The 22,932-nt window shown below is 36.8% G+C and overlaps 1 protein-coding gene across 1 annotated transcript in view; it reads right to left on the bottom strand.

Annotated features, from left to right (window-relative positions):
* Positions 1–21,334, bottom strand: part of LOC123877553 (neuropeptide F receptor) — a 44,039-nt gene extending 22,705 nt beyond the window's left edge. The window contains exon 1 of the mRNA XM_045924369.1: positions 20,987–21,334. Coding sequence (XP_045780325.1) covers positions 20,987–21,007 — 21 coding nt within the window. The 5' untranslated portion in view covers positions 21,008–21,334. The remainder of the gene's footprint in view (positions 1–20,986) is intronic.
* Between the last annotated feature and the right edge of the window lie 1,598 nt (positions 21,335–22,932).

The following is a 22,932-nucleotide window of genomic DNA, read 5'->3' as shown; positions in this document are numbered from 1 at the left end:
GTTATAAGTTTGGGGTGTGTATCTGTGTATCTGTCTGTGGCATCGTAGCTCCTGAACTAATGAACGGATTTTAATTTAGTTTTTTTTTGTTCGAAAGGTGGCTTGATCGAGAGTGTTCTTAGCTATAATCCAAGAAAATCGGTTCACCCGTTTGGAAATTATCAGCTCTTTTCTAGTTACTTGTAACCTTCACTTGTTGGGGGTGTTATAAATTTTTAATTTACACTTGTTATCATAGGTGCTGATGTTTCAGTAGACATCTACGGGATGATAAAATTACGCTTATTTACCACTTCTAAGTATGCTGGTTCTGAATTCTGTGATGAATACCTATAGAGTGATCTATTGTGGTTCTATACAAAAGCGAAATTGTTGAAGCAATCTGGTTAGCGTCGGAATTTGTTTTTCGTTAGCTGGTTTGGATAATATCATAGACTGTTTGGAGATTTTAATAAAAATTCTTACTTTAAACGTTGTTTTTTGTTTTCATCAATAAAAAAGCCATTAATCATGCACCCTTACACGAAAAGTTAAGCTTCTTTTCGTGGCTTCTTTTGTTAAATTAAGTATGCTGAAATGAAAGCTGTAAAATTTTCTTAGGGTTGATTTTTCAATCGTCAAATAAGGTTTATCTGAGCAATAAATTTGACGTTTTGACAGATTTCCTATACTTTCAAAAGATGATAAAAAATCGGCCCTTAAGTGCTTAAAATTTTAAAAGATAATACCTATACGGTGGGTAAGTATTTACTCTACTAAAGCAAGATTTTGACAAGTAATATAGCGAAATATATTATAACCTACAATCTACATACTATGTCATGAAATGTGACCATGATAAACGACGCTGCCGAGTTGATACATGTACCAAATGTCTGTCTTTACATAAAATACGATGATTTGCTAAAATGTATTCGGAATGTTGAAACGTTTGAAGCTAAAAAATTGTTTTCTCTTTTATTAAGCTTTTACGTTTGAACCCGCGGTTGTACTCGTTTTACATTTCAGTTTGGCTAAAATGTGGACTCAACGTCATCATCATTATGATCAACCTATCAACGGGTAACTACTGAGCACGGGTCTCTTTTCAGAATAAGATTGGTTTAGGCCTTAGTCTGCCACGCTGACCCAGTGCGGATTGGCAGACTTCACACATCTTTGAGAAACGCAGGTTTTCATCATGATATAGAGGTATTACTCTGATTTTAACGATACCGCATACATCTAAATGTGTTCAGGCATTTAGAAGTTATGGTGGAATAAAGAAACTCACATACATACACATATCCTGAAGATATTACACCCCTTTTTCTTGGGCAGTCGGGTAAAAATGTGATAGAAATTAGAAACCCTGCCCGGGTCTGGTGTTGTGGAAACTCGCCCTTATGTACACATAAGTACGAGTCATCAACTTAATGGGGTCACATTTTCCCAATGTTGTGACATCATGAGTGGAAATGACACGGAAATAAAGTTGTGCCGTTATTTTGATGACTTTTCTCTGTAATATGTTTTTTAATACCACTTTTTAGTGTCGCTTTTTCGTATCACCATATTTCGTTTCAAATCACAACAATTTTCAGTTCAAAAAATGTAATAGAAGCCCCTGATGAGAAGAATGTAATTATTTTGAGAATTTTTCTCCCTATAATATTTTTTTATAACTCTTTTTAGTGCTGCTTTTCCGATTAATCAAGTTTAAAATCACAATGGTATTAAAGAAGTTTCAAAAAATGTAATAGATACCCCCGGGTCTGGTGTTGTGGAAACTCATCCTAATGTACTACGTAAGCACGCGTCATCAACTTAATGGGGTCACATTTTCCCAATGTTATGGCATCATGAGTGTAAATGACCCACAGAAATAAAGCTGTGCCATTATTTTAAGGATTTTTTCTCTTTATTATTTATTTTTAATAATAATAGTAGAGGAAGATCCTATTGTTATAGTTCAAAACCCATTATTCAACAACCAACCCGACTAAGTGCTCTTTTATTTGGTATATTACGGAAAAAATGTTTGTACTGTCTTATATCAATTGTAATAATCAAAATGTTCTGTAAATATTTTATTTTAAATTACTACAAAAAATAAATGAATAAAAATAGTTTCGATATCTATGATTTTGGTAAATTGGTATGAATGGATTGACATAACTTCAGTGCAAATAAAACTGAATCTATTTCAGAAATACAATATACCCCCAACTCGACACAATTTGTCCTTATTTACTTCTTAGACCTCAGACCTCTGCCGTCCGTTTTTCCGTCTGTCTGTCCATCTGTCTGTCAGCAGGCTAAATCTCGTGAACCGTAATAAGTAAAGAGTTGAAATTTTCACGGAATATGCATTCTTATTGCTGCTATAAAAATATTTCAAAATGGCTGCCATCAAAATTAAAAAAAAAGGTTTAAGTGTTATTTCTTGTACTATAAGTACGCAAGAAACTCTTCGTGTGAGAGTTCGACTCGTATTGACCGATTTTTTTATACAATCTATTGTACGATAAATGTAATTAGGAATAGGTACATCTCAACGTTCCCTTTAACCCTCGGCGCAAAAACGGGTTGTTTCGAACCATGATTAAAATGTTGCTTTGTAAAGAAAAGTTTCATTATGAGAATAAGATTGAACGAGGCAAAAACCTAAAAATACCCGCTGAAAGATATCTTCATTCGAATATATTAGAATGTTTTGTGCAATTACTGAAAATACACTTAAGATTAAACCAAACTCAACGTTCTCAAAAGATGGTTTTTTTTCGTGACCTTTCAGAGAAAGCAATATGCCGATATTATTGCGTTCAGGAGGCACAGAATGGATCTGTACAAAATATACTGTGATGGCCGCTTATTACACTGTAGTGTAGAACTTCGACTCCACACCACCTCTACCAGACATTACTCCAGGAATTTTTACAGAATAGAGTTTTGAGTAACGTCTTATTCAGCAGTCTGACAGGACAACGTTGAAGCAATTATATTATAGCAAAGTGATGGATCTGTGTTTACTGGGATTACTGTTTACGTTATTAAACTATTATCAGGTTTGCCATAAAAGTCCTTGCCAAAATAAAAGGAATTTTGCCTATGTTAAAAATAAATTATTTATTAGCGGTTTATTAAAAAGAGGGTCTTTCAAAATGAGTCAAATCCATATCTCTTTTTATTGCTGATTTGACTATATAAGGCAACATATCATCTGAGGCACGCGAGTTGGTCATCAGTTTGCCATCAAAAGAGTCGCAATTGAAATACTGAAGGGAAGTGTGGAAATCTCTTTATTCTTTCTTGATTTGCATTCATGTCTTACATCATAAAAATATTATAATATTACAACCTAAAGCCCCGTCAGGGCGTTGCAAAGTATATCTGTAATCTGTGTATGTATCTCTACTTCTGAGAGTGTCTCTCAAAAAAATTCTCAACGACTCTTGGCCTGATTTTATGCCCAACTGTCGATGTTCAGATGTGACGAAGACGACGACACCATATTTACACAGAGGCTCCTAATAATATTAAAAAAAATACAGAATTACATTTCGGTGTAACGCGAGGAATTCGTCGATCATTTACAAACGTGTGAAATACATACGAAATCCTTATGTATATTTTTGCCACAACGAACACAGAAATTGAGGCAGGTTTATTTTCTGTCAGTTATTTTTAGGGTTCCGTACCTCAAAAGGAAAAGCGGAACCCTTATAGGATCACTTTGTTGTCTGTCTGTCTGTCTTTCTGTCTGTCCGTCTGTCCGACGTGTCTGTCAAGAAACCTATAGGGTACTTCCCGTTGACCTAGAATCATGAAATTTGGCAGGTAGGTAGGTCTTATAGCACAAGTACAGGAATAAATCCGAAAACCGCGAATTTGTGGTTATATCATTAAAAAAATTTAAAATGTGTTTCAATTTTCAAAGTAAGATAACTATACCAAGTGGGATATCATATGAAAGGGCTGTACCTTTACATTGTAAAACAGATTTTTATTTATTTTTATGCGTTTATGTTTTTGAGTTATCGTGCATAATGTTGAAAAAATACCCGAGTACGGAACCCTAAGTTCGCGAGTGTGACTCGCACTTGGCCGGTTTTTCATAAATAATTTCAAATTGTTCATCGATGTGTGATTGATAAACACAAAGTAACGTTTAAAATGTATACACGCTGAAAGTTTTAATGGTGGCTCTCCCGAAGCGAAATGGCTTTGTCATGATAATATTACAAAATGGCATATTTACAATCGAGCAAAACAAAAGTCGAAAGAGACCTCGAACCTATAGTAATACCGCATGCATGCAGGCTAGTTTATGCCGTATCACTTCGCGTGAGAGCTTATTTTGCTCTAAAAAATTCGAGTGGATGTACGTACCTACTATTGTCGTTATGTCTAGTGAATTACTATTGTTTCTCACGCTTTCAAGTTTATGATTTTTTTTTAAATTATAAAAAAATATTTTACCTTTTTAAGTTTAACTCTATGCTTCGATACTACTACTGAAGGCAAATCGTTTTGTGGCGGGGAGACATCCATTAAAATTTCAGCTTGTATTATAATACTAGTGACCAACCCCGGCTTCGCATGGGTGCAATTTAGTTTTATTTTATCGTGGAATGATAATACAGTGGACCCCCGGTAATCCGACAAACGTTTTGCAGGGCAGTGTCGGACTATCGAATTTGTCGGATTATAAAGTACTGCCTAAGACCCCCGGCGTTTTTTAACCCCCGACCCAAAAAGAGGGGTGTTATAAGTTTGACGTGTGTATCTGTGTGTCTGTGTATCTGTGTATCTGTGTATATGTGTATCTGTCTGTGGCATCGTAGCGCCTAAACGAATGAACCGATTTTAATTTAGTTTTTTTTGTTTGAAAGGTGGCTTGATCGAGAGTGTTCTTAGCTATAATCTAAAAAAATTGGTTCAGCCGTTTAAGAGTTATCAGCTCTTTTCTAGTTTTCTTGTAGAAAAGAAGGTTAGATAACCGTTAGGTTCATAATATTATGTCAATAGACAAATGTCAAGCTGTCAAGATGGACGTTGCCTAAATACATAATTATTTATTTGAAAATGATGTTTTGGAAAACTCAAATACTTTGGATCGTCGGGGGTGTTATAAATTTTTAATTTACACTTGTTATTAAAGAGTACCTTGTAATCCGACAAATTAAAGATCCAACGATAATATTCTATATGTCAAAAGTAACCCACATCACATCACACTAATATTATAAAGGGTAAATTTTGTGTGTATGTGTAAATCTTTGTTACTCCTTCACGCAAAAACTACTGAACGGATTGGGCTGAAATTAAGAATGGAGATAGATTATCCCCTGGATTAGCACATAGGCTACTTTTTGTCCCGGTAAATTAAAGTGTTCCCACGGGATTTTTAAAATACCTACATCCACGCTAACAAAGTCGCGGGAATCAGCTAGTTCAATAATAAAATAAACTTGTCGGATTACAGAGGGTGCCGGATTAGACAGGGGCCGGATTACCGGGGGTCCATTGTAATATCTGCACGCGAGGACTGTTCTGTCCACCAGCCTCTACATGTGCTCCATGGCTTATGGCGCATTCATCCTATATTAATTGAATGAGGCGTCTTCTAGTAATTTGCCAAGAGGCCCATTCAGTGATCTTTTGTACACGATGGTCCTCATTGGTTTTTGATGCAAAAGTCGTCAGATAAAGTTCGACAAACCCGTTGACGGTTCCTATTAGAAAAATTTGAAATTTAGCACGATGGTCCTCTCTACTACACAACAGAGAAAACCAATGGGCACAATTTCAAAAAAACCCCCCCCCCCCCCCCCCCCCCCTAAGGAGGGTTTTAAAGGTTTCAACCGGATTTTCAAAAAAAAAAAATCCACGCGGGCAAAGTTGCGGGCATCATATTTAAATAAAAGCACGGCGAGGCTATGTTTAATAGACATTTAATATTAAAAAGGAAAGGAATCCAAATAACTACAGCGGTCTTTGTATAAATACCTCTTGCTTTGAATGAAATTAAATATAGAGAAGCAGGTAGACTGGTATTTACCTCAACTTTCAAGTCAAAGGATTTGAGAAAAGGTTCATTTCCTTTGAACCAAAACATCTTGTAGTTCCACATAAGTAGAATTCATATTATAATGTTTATTCTTGAATGCACGTGGTGTGTAGATGTTTTTGCTTTTAATTTTACTTCACGTTTAATTACCTACATGCAGTGACGGATTAAGAATACTTGATGCCCTAAGCAATCCATGCCTGTGGGCCCCCCTATCCGTATGTCAACTAGAATCGCTCTTTAATTAAACCTTTACCGCCTAAAAACATTAGTTTTTTTGTAAAATAAGATGATGAGATGTAACGTACTTTAGAAGTGGAGTAGGTGCGGCAACAATAAAAACCAAAGCATAATTATTTATTTATTGAAATGCGCCTTGCGGCTTTCGGGGGCATTCAAATTGTCGAATGCACAAGCGAGCAGCAGGTGGGCAAGCGGGAGTGGGGTTATGATTTTAGATCGGACTCTGTCTCAACTTAAAACGCGCGAATTTTCAAATTAGTCCTAGAAAAGTTTTTTGGTTTAGTTTTTGGTGACGTGAGAGTGAAACGTGAATGCCCTAAGGACAGATTTTTTTGTGCTTCTTCTGGTGCCCCCTCAGACGTGATGCCCTAGGCAATTGCTTAATTTGATTAAGGGTTAATCCGTCACTGCCTACATGGTACGTTACTCTACCAGTCAGACGTTTTAGATAATCTAGATCAATAAAGATTTTTATGACCTGCAAAAACTCAAAAAGCTGATTCAGCAAAAACACATATTTTCACTCAAAAACTAAAACCAGCCTAGTGCGGGTCAGACAACGCGCACTGAGGTTACTCGGGTATTTTTTCGAACATTTTGCACGATAAATCAAAAACTATTATACATAAAAATAAATAGAAATCTGTTTTAGAATGTACAGGTAAATCCCTTTCATATGATACCCCACTTGGTATAGTAATCATACTATGAAAATTAAAACAAATTTTAATTTTTTTTAATGATGTAACCACAAATTCACGGTTTTCGGATTTATTCGTTTATTTGCGCTATAAGAGCTACCTACCTGCCAAATTTCATGATCCTAGGTCAACGAAAGTACCCTATAGGTTTTCTTGACAGACACGACGGACGGGCAAACAACAAGTGTTCCTCTAAGGGTTCCGTTTTTCCTTTTGAGGTACGGAACCCTAAAAAGTGTTAATAAACAGAATATACTCGAGATACAGATCCGGCCCAATAACACATTAGCAGTACATTCCACGGCACGCGTTCTGGTTTCCGAAAAAGTGCCATAAATTGCGTCGAATGTTTGAAATAATGTATGCGTTGAACGTTAATGTGTGGTGTCGGGTACTTGGAAATGTTTGCCGACGATTTCAATGAATGCTGAAATCTGTGTAGTTGTATGAGATTTTACATTTCGGCCATCAAAATACTTAAAAAAAAATCATTACAGGCAAGCGCTTGACCACAATCACACCTGATGGAAAGTGATGATGCCCGCGACTTCGTCCGCGTGGATATAGGTTTTTAAAGATCCCGTGGGAACTGTTTGATTTTTCGGGATAAAAAGTTTGCATAGGTCAATAACAGGGACGCAAGCTATCTCGGTCGGTACCAAATTTCATACAAGTCGCTTAAGCGGATGGGTTTTTGGGAATCCCGTGGGAACGTTTTGATTTTCCGAGATAAAAAGTAGCCTATGTCCGTCCCCGGGATATAAGCTAACCATGTGCCATTTCGTCAGAATCGGTTAAACTCTTGGGTCGTGAAAAGGTAGCAGACAGACAGAAAGACAGACAGACAGACACACTTTCGCATTTATAATATTAATAAGTATGGATCTTCGTTTGTAGGTACTTGTTGTTGCTGTCGTGTTAGCAATCACTCGATCGTCAGTCAAGATATTTCGATCAAGATTGACTGTTATACAAGCGTTTATTTACATCCACATCACAAAGAATTGCCACTAATAAGGTACTGCGCGTGTGTTGAGACGAGAGCAATAATTTTCATGATTACGTTTCAGCTGTGGCATTTGTCAGATTTCGTTCTGCGCGGTCGAGCTTTGTTAAATCCTACAAAGGGTTTAATTAACCCCTTAATTACGAACACCCTTAATTAAAGGAGCAACAGGGTTAATATACGTAAATCCCTTCATTTTGTTTGCAAAATGTGAAAATCCAAATTTTATAAAATGGGACCTAGCTAAATACATATATAACATAGGACGTTAAGTAGTAGAATAAACTACCTAGGACTTGATGGTAAGTCGTAGTACATAGAATGCCTATTTTTATCCACGAAAATCACATAGATAATCAGCTATTTCATACAGAAATTTCGGAGACGTCTTAGGACCAAGCTATTACTCTACCTATCAATCGCTATCAAGACGGAAGCCAAAAACATACCTTTAATGGCAGAAAATCAAAGAGTTTCCATGGAAATTAAAAAACCGAAGCTTACGCGGACGAAGTCGCGGGTTTTATCTTAGCTTATGCTCACGACCTCGTCCACGTGGCATATACAAATTTAAACCCCTTATTTTACAGGAATTGAATTTTCGAAATCCTTTCTTCGGCGTATGTCTACGTCATAATAGCATCTGCATTTGCATGCCAAATTTCAGCCCAATCCGTACAGTTTTTTGAGCTGTGCGTTGATAGATAAGTCAGTCAGTTAGTCAGTCGGCTTTTCCTTTTATATACTTAGATTATACATATACGAATCCCTTGTTTTATTACAGACCTCTAATAAAAAGCCGTGCTTTACGATGCTTTGCGGTTCGAAAAAAAGGTCCCCATAAAAGATTCAGCTATTTTTACCTCAAAGCCTCAAATTGATCCTGTTTAACCGATAAGCGACTGGCAAAACTAAAATGTTTATTTACTTTGTTCAACGTACATAAATAAACGGAAATCTAAATAGGGTTGCCATGCGTCCCTAAGCATCAGGACATGTTGTGGCGGTCGCCACGTGTTGACACTAGATGACGTTTCTCACCCTCATTCTCAGATCATTAATTTATCAAAGTTCTGGCTAACACAAAAACTTATCCTACAACCCCTACAACATGGACGTATAAATTATTTTTATCATATTATATTTAATGTAACATTCGTTTTAACCCAAATTGTTAAGAATTTTATAAATTCGTGATAAACAATCGACAATTATTGTCCCAGATGAAATCAGCGGAAAAATATTAATAATAACAGACAAATAAATATTTTTTAGAATAAAAAAAATGCAAACAGACAAAAACAATGATTGTATCTCACGTTAAAAATATTTTAATCAAATCTTGATAAGGGCAACTGCTGAGTTTCTTGCTGGTTCTTCTTGGTAAGAAAGGCATTCTGAACCAGTGGTAGATGCACTAGGCGATTCATAAGCACTTGTAACAGTTTATTGGAATAAAAAATATTTATATACCTACTTATTCTATTTTATACTAAATGATTATAATAACTTTGTTCATCAGTTTTTCTTTTATTTCACCTAAAAAAATATCTCTTCATCAGTGTCTTAACTGGATCTCAGGTAAATATGGCTACGCTAATCTAAAAGCTTCCGTAAGTTCGACGAAACCTTTTGTGAGATTGTGTGAATACCCGCATAGGCTCTTTGAAGTTTATGTAATGAACATTTCAGCATTCAATTCGATTTGATATGCAAGGTAGGCTTGGTAATACATGTTACGCACGAGTAACACGAATAAAGTAACCACAGACTGAGTGCTGCTACTATTAAAGTTTTATTAAGTACTAGATAACGCCCGCGACTTCGTCCACCTGGATTTAGGTTTTTTTAAACCCCGTGGGAATTCTTTGATTTTCTGGGATAAAAAGTTACCCATGTCAATTTCCGGGATGCAAGCTACCTGTGTACCATGAATCGGTTAAGCGTATGGACCTTTAAGAATCCCGCGGGAACTCTTTGATTTTCCGGGATCAATATAGCCTATGTCCTTCCCCGGGATATAAGCTAACCGTGTACCTAATTTCGTCAGAATCGGTTAAACTGTGTTGGCCCGTGAAAAGGTAGCAGACAGACAGACAGAAACACTTTCGCATTTATAATATTAATATTAGTAAGGAATATGCTAGTATTATGTATATATCTTATATCGTATAAAAAAATCTCGGAAAATTTCTACAAAAAAGAACATCGCGTTCGGGAGCTTAATTACAACTTATTAGTTTAGCGGAGTAATAAAAAAAGCCTTTGTTCTTATAATAGTATGAATTCTCAGTAAGCGTAGGTACTGTACTATTTAAAATATTGATGTTACACTTGAAACGAATAAAACCAGGATCACATCTAGCGCGATTTTACTACAAAATGACAGTATTTTTAACTCCCGACCCAAAAAGGCGGGTGTTATAAGTTTGACGTGTGTATCTATGTATCTGGCTGTGGCATCGTAGCGCCTAAACTAATGAACCGATTTTAATTTAGTGTTTTTGTTTGAAAGGTGGCTTGATCGTGAGTGAAAGTCCGACTCGCACTTGCTCGGCTTGAAAATGGCTTTGATACGGACGGACAGACGGACTAAACAAAACCATAAAAGTATAAACCCTGAAAAGTAAAGAACTGAGAAAAACAGTCTTTTCTGTGCTACGCTTTTTTAATGGTAAAAATTTTTCACAAACAATTTATCCAAACCGAAGAAAAATATTTATGGAACCTTTGAATATCAAAGACAAAAATATTTACGTTGAAATTTCAAAAGCTTGGTCCTTGCTTTGTGAAAAAGCTTCATGATAGGGCAAAATAGAAATAGAAAAGAAAGATTTTTTTATTCAAATGAACTCTATCAAGACCTTGGAAACTAACACTGGATCGGAATGGCCTTTTTAATTAAAACTGCCTTCCAAAAATTAAAAAAAAAATATCTATTTTTTATCCTGTGGTTACTCATATTTTCCGGACAAAAAGTAGCCTATGTCCTTCCCTGAGAGCCAGCTATCTCTGTCCAAATGTCAAAATCGAGTAAACAGATGGACCAGCAGACAGACAGACAAACAGACATAATTTTGCATTAAAATATTAGTATGAAAGTATGAATTAATCAGAAAATTAGGATCCTCAATAAAAAGGAATGCAAGAGATATTGACTTTCCCAAGATAATACGGGACCAATAAAATTTCAAGAAGAATTGTTTTTCTTTATGAATTGAAGGACTGTCTAATAACAATACAACTGTATTGTCTTGATGAGGTACTCTTTAACAAAAGATGCTATCAAGAATAAAGGCTTGGACAGACACAACGCGACGCGACGTGACGGAAGCAGTGCGGTAGAACTAAATATTGAATGCATGTCCGTGTACTAATTATACCCATTATTATTATTAAAAAGAAAAATATTCCCTTGTGAGCCGAGAGAAATAAAGGATAAGAGTCACTTTAGAAAGAAAGGCGTTTATTAAACTGTTAACCGCAGAGCTGTGCGAGTTGAGTGACACTTTATTTATTGGGTCGTAAAAGAGTCACTATTTAATGACTTTGCGGAGCGATCCTTCTGTATCTGGAAGGTACTATGTATTCTATGCTGAAAGTCCTGAAACCAACTGTATAGCTTGTTCTAATTAACTAGGAACGTCTGCCGTCCCGCTTCGTGTCTTTTCTTTCATTACAGTCGTATTCCATTCTATTAATCACATAACGGCAGGAGTTCTCTTGGGATAATAATCCGGTGGGTTCCCAGATCCTTCCGCATGTAACTTACTAAGAGAATGAAATTTCGTTTCCTAGGTTTTACAATTATTATAATCAGATGTTAGTAATAATAACCGAAACCGACGGCTTAACGTGTCTCCGAGGCATGGAGGAAATGAAAAGGCCAAATTTGGATCTCCAAAGTCGGTCGCCCATCCAGTTACAGACTTGGATCAACGTTGCTTAACAATCGCAATCGATTGATATCCGTTGTCTCAACTAGGCCATACATCCCTCGTGTGGCCTAGTTGTAACACTCCCGCTTCGTGTTTGTACAGGCTTTAACTTAGCCGTTGAAGAATTCCGCTTGAAACAATGAGATTAAACGTCAAACGAGAACAAAGGGAATAGGACTTGAAATGTACTCGTAATACGATACTTTGTTGAAAACTGCCTCTGCCTCAAAATAGGCTGACAATTGACTGATAAGAAAAGGGAAAATCATTTAATGTGTTCATCGTTTCAACCGATATACGATGACTCTTCATCTCAATCCATCCACTACTGAGCACCAATCTCCTCTCAGAATGAGAAATGCAAAGTAAATTAAGATAACAAGTGTAAATTAAAAATTTATGACACCCCCGACAAGTGAAGGTTATAGTAACTAGAAAAGAGCTGATAACTTTCAAACGGCTGAACCGATTTTCTTGTTTTTTTTTTTTTATTCACTATAGGTAAGCACTTGACCACAATCAACCCTCATGGAAAGTGATGATGTGGTCTAAGATGGGACGCGTTTACCTAGAAGGTGCCTATTCTCTCTTGTTTTAAAGATACCTTGTTTAATAGCTAAGCACACTCTCGATCAAGCCATTTTTTAAACAAAAAAAAAAACAAAATTAAAATCGGTTCATTACTTTAGGAGCTACGATGCCACTGACAGATACACAAGTCAAATTTATAACACCCCTCTTTTTGGGTCGGGGGTTAAAAAGAATTATCATTATAAACAACGGATGGGGACTTCGTCTGTGGTGGCGATTGCTGGCGCGCGTGTTGTGCCTTTTTGGAGTGTTTTTTGTTAGAAGTGGTTGGTTTTTGTTTTCTGCTGGTGTTTATTGGTGGCGCCGCGTATATATGTCGGCGGGCGCCGGCACAGACGAAGTCCATACTTTTACATATAGTTTCCCTAACTTGTAAATAACTATAACTACAAATTTGACATTGGCTAATCAGTGTAAAGCCAGACAAGAGAGAAAAAAAAAAAACAACGGATGCAGATTTGGAGACGGTGTGGGTGGTTATAGCTGCGAGTTATCTAAGTACAGCTGGGACGTTATCGGACCGCACACACTGTTTTTATCCGTTTTTATTACAAAACGCAAATATTGATATCGCAATGTATACCAGATACCTAGTCTTTTCAATGGCTTTGCCTAATTTATTTTGTATATAACTGTAACCCGCGACTTAGACCGCGTGGATTTAATTTTTAGGGTTCTGTACCTCAAAAGGAAAAACCGAACCCTTATAGGGTCACTTTGTTGTCTGTCTGTCTGTCTGTCCGTCGTGTCTGTCAAGAAACCAATAGGGTACTTCCCGTTGACCTAGAATCATGTTTGGTAGGTAGGTAGGTCTTATAGCACAAGTACAGGAATAAATCTGAAAACCGCGAATTTGTGGTTACATCATTTAAAAAAAAAAAAAAATATTTTTCAATTTTCAAAATAAGATAACTATACCAAGTGGGGTATCATATGAAAGGGCTTTACCTGTACATCCTAAAATAGATTTTTATTTATTTTTATTTATCGTTTTTGATTTATCGTGCAAATGTTGGAAAAAATTACCCGAGTACGGAACCCTCAGTGCGCGAGTCTGACTTGCATTTGTTTTGAACCCCGTGAAAACTCTTTGATTTTTTGGGATTCAAAAAGTAGCCTAATAATGTCCGTATCCTGTATGCAAGCAATCTTTGTATGTTTCATCAATATCGATGAAAAAAGTCGGTCGGGAAAAGGTACCAATTAATATACTAACATACTTTCGCATTTATAATACTTACTACTTAAATGATGCGCACGACTTCGTCCGCTTGAATTTTGAGTTTTTGAAAATCCCATGGGAACCGCTTGATTTGCCGGGATAACAAGCAGCCCATGTCCGTCCCCGGGATGTAATCGAACTCTGTACCCATCAATATCAGTCGAATGGTTGGGTCGTAAAAAGCTAGCAGACAGACAAACAGCCACACTCTTGAATTTATACCTAACTAGAGCATGCCCGCGACTTCGTCCGCTTGGATTTAGGTTTTTAAAGATCCCGTGGGAAATGTTTGATTTTCCGGGGTAAAAATTTGCCTATTTCGATTACAGGGACACAAGCTACTTCGGTACCAAATTTCATACAAATCGGTTAAGTGGATGGATCTTTAGGAATCCCGCGGGAACTCTTTGATTTTCCGGGATAAAAGTAGCCTATGTCCGACCCCGGGATATAGGCTAACCCTGTACTAAATTTCATAAGAATTGGTTACACTGTTGGGCCGTGAAAAAGTAGCAGACAGACAGACACACTTTCGCATTTATAATATTAGTATGGATTAATTAGTACGGATACTAAGTATGGATGGATAAATTCTCAAATTACTCCTATAGTGAATCGAACTCGGGTTCTCTCACTTATCAGACCCAGCATTGCCAGAGTGAATTATCCTACACAGTTATTCAGTTCAATCACCGTAAACCATTGCAATTTTTTATCACTATAAATCAACCTCGTGATTTCTTTGTGCCATTTCTTATCATAGATTAGGCACATTTCTCGCTTGATTATGATTTCCTCTGATATGTGACTAGAAGTATAAGATTAGATTTGTAAAAAAATTGAGCACGTGCCAAATTTCGTTATTTTACTAGCTGGTGCCCGCGACTTCGTCCGCGTGGATTTAGCTATCTGAAATCCCATGGGATCTTTATCTGTATCCATGTAAAAATCATGCTGATCCGTTGCTTATTAGTGGGATGTCCCGGGTTCGATTTCCGGAAGGGGACTTTTCTCTGATCTGGTCTGGTGGGAGGTTTCGGGCGAGGCTAGTTACCACCCTACCGGAAAAGTCGTGCTGCAAGGCGATTTAGCGTTATGCTTTGTAGAAAGTAGAAAGAAGCCTTTGGTTTCACAGCCATGGTCACAGCATCATACCTTTACTTGTGCTATATGACCTACCTACCTACCAAATTTCATGATTTTAGGTTAACGGGAACTATAGGTTTCTTGACAGACAGACAGACAAAGTTATCCTATAAGGGTTTCATTTTTCCTTTTGAGGTATGGAACCCTAAAAACTGCCATACCCCTTCCAGGTATTGTCCGCTTCCATCTGCATCATCACATACCACCAGGTGAGATTGCAGTCAAGGGTTAACTTGTATATGAACAAAAAAAAACATGTTACTCAGTTTCCAATTCAGGTAAACTGTGTTATTTATTGGTAATCAATTCAAGTCTTCAAAGACTTCGATTTAGCTAACGAAATTGTATTTCAAATATTCCACTTTGAAGTGAAATTGGCTTTTTGCTTGAATATCATTTAAAAACCTTCAACCCTTTTAGTCTGACGCCGAAAATTGTATTAACTTACAATAACATTATTTGCATAATAGCATATTTCAAAAATGTTTAATCATTATTTATTCAAGAATAGAATAGAATACATTTTTATTCAAGTTAACTTTTTGCAAGTGCTTTTGGATCGTCAAAATAATTTACCACTGGTTCGGAATGCCGTTCCTACCGAGAAGAACCAGCAAGAAACTCGGCGGTTGCCCTTTTCAAGTGTTCAATTTACAATACAAGGCATGCAGAGTAACGATAACTTTTTCAAAAATAAAAATAGCGAGCAAACGAGCAGGAGGATCACCTGAAAACCGTAAATTCGTGGTTACATCGCAAAAGAAAACCAGACAAGTGCGAGTCAGACTCGCGCACTGAGGGTTCCGTACTCGGGTATTTTTTCCAACATTTTGCACGATAAATCAAAAACTATTATACATAAAAATAAATAAAAATCTGTTTTAGGATGTACAGGTAAAGCCCTTTCATATGATACCCCACTTGGTACAGTTATCTTTTGAAAATTGAAACACTTTTTTTAAATGTTGTAACCACAAACGCGGTTTTCATATTTATTCCTGTACTTGTGCTATAAGACCTATCTACCTACCAAATTTCATGATTGTAGGTCAACGGGAAGTACCCTATAGGTTTCTTGACAGACAGACAACAAAGTGATCCTATAAGGGTTCAGTTTTTCCTTCTGAGGTACGGACCCTAAAAACAATTTCTTGTACGACGCGTTACGAAATCCTACGTGTACGAGTCAGACTCGCACTTGGCCGGTTCTTTATATTTAAAAGTTAATATGCATAAGAATAATAAAACTTTTTATGATATTTTGTGCCAATATTCGGCCAGTAACGAGGCAATCAAAATTCTCTCACTTTAATACCTAAAATGCTTTCACAATGAGGCCAATCTAAAAGGTATTATCGAACAGGTACCTATTGTACTTTCATTATAATAAAAGAAGCTCGTGACTTGGAATTCAAAATATTATACCCACTTATTTACGTACTTACACATATTATATAGTGCGACGGGTTTACATTAAAAATAAAATTAAATATCACTTGCTCTAACGGTGAAGGAAAACATCGTCAGAAAACGTGCATGCCTGAGAGTAGTATCCATAATGATCTCAAACTAAACCACCACCAAAGTTTGCCAATCTGCATTTGGCCTGTGGCGGACTATTGCCTTAGTCATTCTCATCCCGAGAGGAGACCTGTGCGTAGTGGGCCGGCGATGGGTCGATCCCAAGATGTCCAACGCAGGATATAGGTTTCATATAGGGACTTCTACAAGATACGATCATGCGCCGCCTGAATCCAGCGGCTCCCTGCAACTCGTTTGCTGTCGTCTGACCGCGTAATGGGAGGTCTTCCAACGATGCGCTCCGTTTTACGGTACGAGATCGCCGTTCTAGCACCCTGGGATACCATAATGTCCCTGCCCATTGCCACTTCAGCAATAATCTTCCTTTTTGTCTCTGGTTGACCGGTCCCGGCCGCTGGACCGATGACCTGAAGAAGGTGGCGGGGAGCGGGTGGATGAGGAAGGCGGAGGACAGTGTTTGGTGGCGCGCTCTTGGAAAGGCCTATGTCCAGCAGTGGACGCATACAGGCTGATGGATGATTGTCTCTGGTTGCTCAAATGGAAGTGATTCACGTGACAAGACACAGTATAAAGCTAGTGAACTTCACAACACAAGTGCTTGGCGTCATACAACTCGTTATCACGCTCCTTATACTGGGCGCCTTCTTGGCTACTTCATTAAAACGTCCTTGTTAAATCGTTTATTCAATAGACAATTGTATGCAGTATAATATCACGCATATTAATAATTTAATTACAGTTATGCCATACAGACGTCGCTTTAAATAGCAGTGTCATTCTATAACACCTAGGCTTGGACACATTAATTTTGTCTTGTTTTTAACCCCCGACCCAAAAAGAGGGGTGTTATAAGTTTGACGTGCGTATCTGTGTGTCTGTCTGTGGCATCGTAGCTCCTAAATTAATGAACCGATTTTAATTTAGTTTCTTTTGTTTGAAAGGTGGCTTGATCGAGAGTGTTCTTAGCTATATTCCAAGAAAATCGGTTCAGCCGTTTGAAAGTTATCAGCTCTTTTCTAGTTGCTGTAACCTTCACTAATTGTCGGGGTGTTATAAATTTTTAATTTACACTTGTTGTGTTCTTAATTCGCTAGTGTTTTAATAATATCACGTGTTGCACTTGCTATCAAAAGATAGCAAGTAATATTATTTAATAATTCTGATCTTATATTTTTAAATATTCCGGCAATTATTAACTGATTAGGACTGACGTACAATGTTTGCGTAAAAACTTCTTAACCTCATGCAAATTATTAAAATACACAATATGTACACCAAAAATGGTATAGGATATTGAAGTAAATAAAAACTATGATTACGTATGTATGACGTTTTGTACCAGTTTTTTGTAAATTTTGCAATAATAATATTATATAATATCAATGATATTATGCCATGATAAGTTACGTTTATACGTGGCGTATACAAGTATAAATAATTAACATCCCCGACAAGTGAAGGTTACAGTAACTAGAAAAGAGCTGATAACTTTCAAACGACTGAACCGATTTTCTTGGATTATATCTAAGAAAATCGGTCATTAGGCATAGATATTAGTTTCTAGAATATGTCTGCATGGACTTTGGTTGCTTAATATACAAATGCAATTGGAACTACGTTTGTATGGAGCGAGTGACGGAGAGACCTCTCTTGAATTGCAATTATACGTAATTCTTTGAATTTTGAATTTTGTAATGAGCTACAAACTATACTGTCCTTATAATGAATGAAAACGAAAATAAGTCTTATTCAAATAATATCTAATGTAAAAAAGTTTTTTCAAAACTTGTTAACCTTCAACGTTTAAAGAGGGGTATTATAAATAAGTTTAACGGCTTTGTCTGTTTGTCTGTGGCATCGTATTCCACAAACAGATGGAGTGATCTGAATGGATTTTTAATGAAAGCGTATTCATTCGAGAGGGTCCTACGTTTGATAAAAATCTGTTCAGCAGATGGATGGACGGACGGACGGACGGACTGGCAGGCAGACAGATTATATATATAAATAGCTATCTCAAGCTGTATAGTGAGCTCGTCAAAGACGAAAACTGTTGGACCCTCTTCTTTGACAATGCCATTATGGTAGTCAAAGAGCCGCCAGGGCCCACGGCTCGTGGAGGGTTAACTAAATGGTATTTAGTTTAAAGATGGCAGATTATGCTAAAAATGTATACGCGGAGAAAAAAAAAAAATAAGAAGGAAAGAAAAAGATAGAGGAAATTAATAACCAGTCAAGTGCGAGTCGGCGTCACACACGCTGGGTTAATAACACTTTGAATGAATGATTTATTCAATAAAATGTAGGTACAATATGTTGAAAACCAGCACTTTTATTTTTTGTGTGACGTAACCACGAATTCGTGGTTTTCGGATATTCCATTTACTTATGCTATAAGATATTGCTGCCTGCCAAATTTCAAAATCTAGATCCACGGAAAGTACCCTATAGATCTTGAAAAACTTGACGGATCTTGACAAAGAGAAGTGATCCTTTAATGGTAATAGATCCTTTTTTTCTCTGGAGATACGTATCCCTAAAAATCATCATCGTCATCATCATCAGCCTGTGGACGTATAGAGCGCCACCACACCCGGTCCTCAGCCTTCCTCGTGCGGTCCATCGGCTGGAGGGCGTCCCACACTACGCTTGCTTAAACGCGGTCTCCACTCAAGGACTTTCCGGCCTATACTACCTAAAAATAATGCCTGGTTATTGGCATGCCGTCTCCATGCATGTGAACTATCAGGCCGATAGCGTCTTAACAGGTCTTAAAACTTTATCTAATCAAAGCCATTGAAACAAATTACCTATCTAGATAAGTGAAACATGGATTCGTATTTAGAGAGGTGTTGCATTTACATCGATTCAAATCTCGGGTATTATCACACTTAATATTATATAGGCGAAAGTTTGTGTGTGTGTGTGTGTGTGTGTGTGTGTGTATGTTTGTTACTCCTTCACGCAAAAACTACTGGACGGATTGGGCTGAAATTCAGAATGGAGATAAATTATACCCTGGATTAGCACATAGGCTACTTTTTATCCCGGAAAATCAAAGAGTTCCCGGGATTTTTTAAAAAAACCTACATCCACGCGAACGAAGTCGCGGGCATCAGCTAGTAATGCGTAAACGAAAAAGGACCCGTGAAAGGTGATTATTATTCCCTATGTTGGGGGCACACAGAAGCTTTCAGCTTTTATAAAATAGCGAAGGTCTGGCCCTCACTGTCTCTTAATCCAATAATAATATACTGCGTGAAAATTATTATTTCGGACGATTATATAGAAAATGCTCAAAATTACATGAAACCAAAATTGGTAGAAGCAAATCTTATGATATATTTTTTAAACCCCGACCCAAAAAGAGGGATGTTATAAGATTGACGTGTGTATCTATCTGTATGTGGCATCGTAGCTGCTAAACGAATGAACCGATTTTAATTTAGTTTTTTTTGTTTGAAAGGTAGCTTGATCGAGAATATTCTAAGCTAAGAAAATCCGTTCAGCCGTTTGAAAGTTATCAGCTCTTTTCTAGTTTTCTTATAGAGGGTTTTTGTGTCGGGGGTTTTTAAATTTTGAGTTATTAAGCGAAATGATTTCAACTGTATTTTGTATTAAATTATATTTTTTGGCTTCTATTTAAGTACACTGCCTCCTGAAACACAGTTTTCAGAGGGGCAGGGCCTCACACTAAAGCTTATAAAAAAACCTATTCGTAATTAGAAAAAGTATTTTAAGACTAACTTGTGTATTATTAATAAAGCTATAAAATAATATAATACGGTAGTAATAAAGCTATAAAGTATGTTGTCCTTCATTGATATATAAAACCAGTTTCGAGAAATTATAACAATCCACCCCTTGAATAACCCCATTAGAGGCTTAGAGGGAACAGAAGGGTGCTGTTTTGACATTTTGCATATATGTATACACATTAATTAGGAAGAGTTTATTCGTAGAGTGCTCCAAGCATGTTCATTGGTTCTCATTTGAATTTATTAACTAATCAATCATGTAGATATTTCTAGAAACAAATCAATTTATACGTTGCATATATAAATCGTTGAGGCACAGTAATTTTAAAAACTGGATGCACATTTTTATGGAAATCTGGCGAATCACAGACCGATATATTTGTTTGCAGAACATGTTTACCAAATTGCATTGAGTTTGATGAATTAATTTTCATATGAAAACCTAACTAAGGTTGTATACCTACAAAGCGCTGGGAAGTAGGTCTGTTAGGAAAACTCATAAACTACCACAAAACTTTGCCGTTCGTGGCTGTGGCCATGGAGCCTTAGTGATAGAACAAAATTAAGAGACATTTCATCGCGATTAATAGCCTCATTTGATGACTATACCTATATAGTATTTGGTGACTGGCTCATTTTTGCGCAAAGGATCAGCCTGGCTGTCAAACGCGGGAATGCAGTCAGTATTCTTGGCGGGCATGAATTGTACATCAATTAGATAAGGTTTAAGGATAAGAATTTAAGTTTTATTGTAATATTTTTAATTAAAAAAAAAAACTATACTTACCATATCATCATAAAACGGCATTGGGACGGTTACAATCCTCTTTATATGGTAATAACATAGCGTCCAGTTTATATTTTGACCACTGCATACGGGCCTTTTTGACCACTTCCCATAATTACTGTAAATGTTACTTATTTCACCTATTTTGTTTGTGCACTTTATAACGAAAACAGAAATAAAGAAACAAATAATAAGAATCCACTTATCCACGGTCAGAGAAAGCAAAATTTAATTAAAAATGTTTAATTTTGATATTAGGAGTCGGGACACGTTTTGAATTAAGCGCGCATAGTACGGTTTAAGTTTCGTAACGGATTTCGCTCTGGAAGAGACGTGTTTTCTCTTTCACGTCTGAAACTCGACTGAAAGAAAATTGTATAAACGTACAACATTGCCCCGATTCAGCGGTTTCAGACGCTTTATCTTAGCGAAATTGAGTGTTGGAATTTTGAATGCAGCAATAAAATGATCACCTTTTATTCAAATAGAGCTATTTTGTATTCAAGGCGTGCGTTTTGGTGGCACCTTTTTCCCGGATTGTGCACTCCTGAAACCACGAGTGAGACAACAGAGCAAATTATTATGTTATTCATGAAACATTTTAAACTAAGTATATAATAAGAAAACGTGATTGAAGTACGAATAGTTATGATATTTTTAGGGTTCCGTACCTTAACAGGGAAAAACCCTGATAGGATCATTTCGTCATCTGTCTGTCTGTCTATCTGTCGTGTCTGTCAAGAAACCTATACCGTACTTCCCTTTGACACAGAATGATTAGGCAGGTAGGTAAGTCTTATAGCACACATATTATGGGGAAGAATCCGAAAACCAAAAAAAAATTTACTACTCTACATTGTAAAACACATTTTTTTATGCATAATAGTTTTTGAGTTATCGTGCGAAATGTCGGAAAAAATACCCGAGTGCGGAACCCTCGGTGCGCGAATCTGTGTCGCACTTGGCCGGTTTTTTAATTCCGATATGAGAGCCGTTGACTACTACGTCCACTTGGAGGCTAGTGGTAACCGCTGATGCAGTCTAAGATGAAAGTAAGACAGTAACGTGAAATTTTCATCTATCGGCAGATAATCTTCGGTAGGTAAGTATTACAACTACCGAAAATGTTCATAGAGACAGGGGTATGGGCAAAAGTTTTTTTTTTCAAATATTTATTTAGGTCTATTTGCCATGAGTGGTTGTCCCTTTCAACTTTTCCAATATACATACTTTGACTAGGGTCTATGTAAATAGTTGACGATTTATGACCCTTAAACTACTTTATTGAATGTTGTTCTTACGTTGAATAGTTTGCGTTTACGTTAGGCCTCGATTCCACTGCCAGAGTTGTAGAGTTTTGCGTTCAGAGTTCTGAGTTCCCCGTTCACTGTATTATTATGGACTAGCTTATGTCCGCGACTTTGTCTACGTCTACTACCATAGACGAAGTCAAAGTCAAAATCTTTTATTCGAAGTAGGTACAATTGTACTCCTTTTGATGGTCGAAATTGTTAAATTCGTACGATATAGTGGTGATAATTATTTACGTATCTTAAAACTAAAGCTACGAGGGTTCCAAACGCGCCCAAGTCTGAGAAGAGACGAAGTCACGGACTATACTCATTCTCTACCTTAGACGGGGGCACCGTATTAGGTATGTCCAGAAACCCTAGGTTTCCTCTAATCTGCCCGTTTATCCACGTGTATGTTACAACCATTTTAGTTAAATACCTAAGTACAGTTTCCAAAAAAAAATATTATGTAGCCACGAATTTTCAGAATTGATTGATGTGTCACCTATCGCACAAAAAATGTTTCAATAACCTATGCAATATAGGTTTGGACCCTTTGAACCTATTGAATAGGTTATTGAATGACGTTGAAAACTCACATTTCACTGTTAATTGAAAAACTGTCACCCACGTTGTTAAACCCGATTGATTGAA

Source organism: Maniola jurtina, chromosome 24, assembly GCF_905333055.1.
Source record: "Maniola jurtina chromosome 24, ilManJurt1.1, whole genome shotgun sequence".
Taxonomy (NCBI): Eukaryota; Metazoa; Arthropoda; class Insecta; order Lepidoptera; family Nymphalidae; genus Maniola; species Maniola jurtina.
The sequence above is the reverse complement of the archived record's forward strand: the minus strand, read 5'-3'. Positions and strand labels throughout refer to the sequence as shown.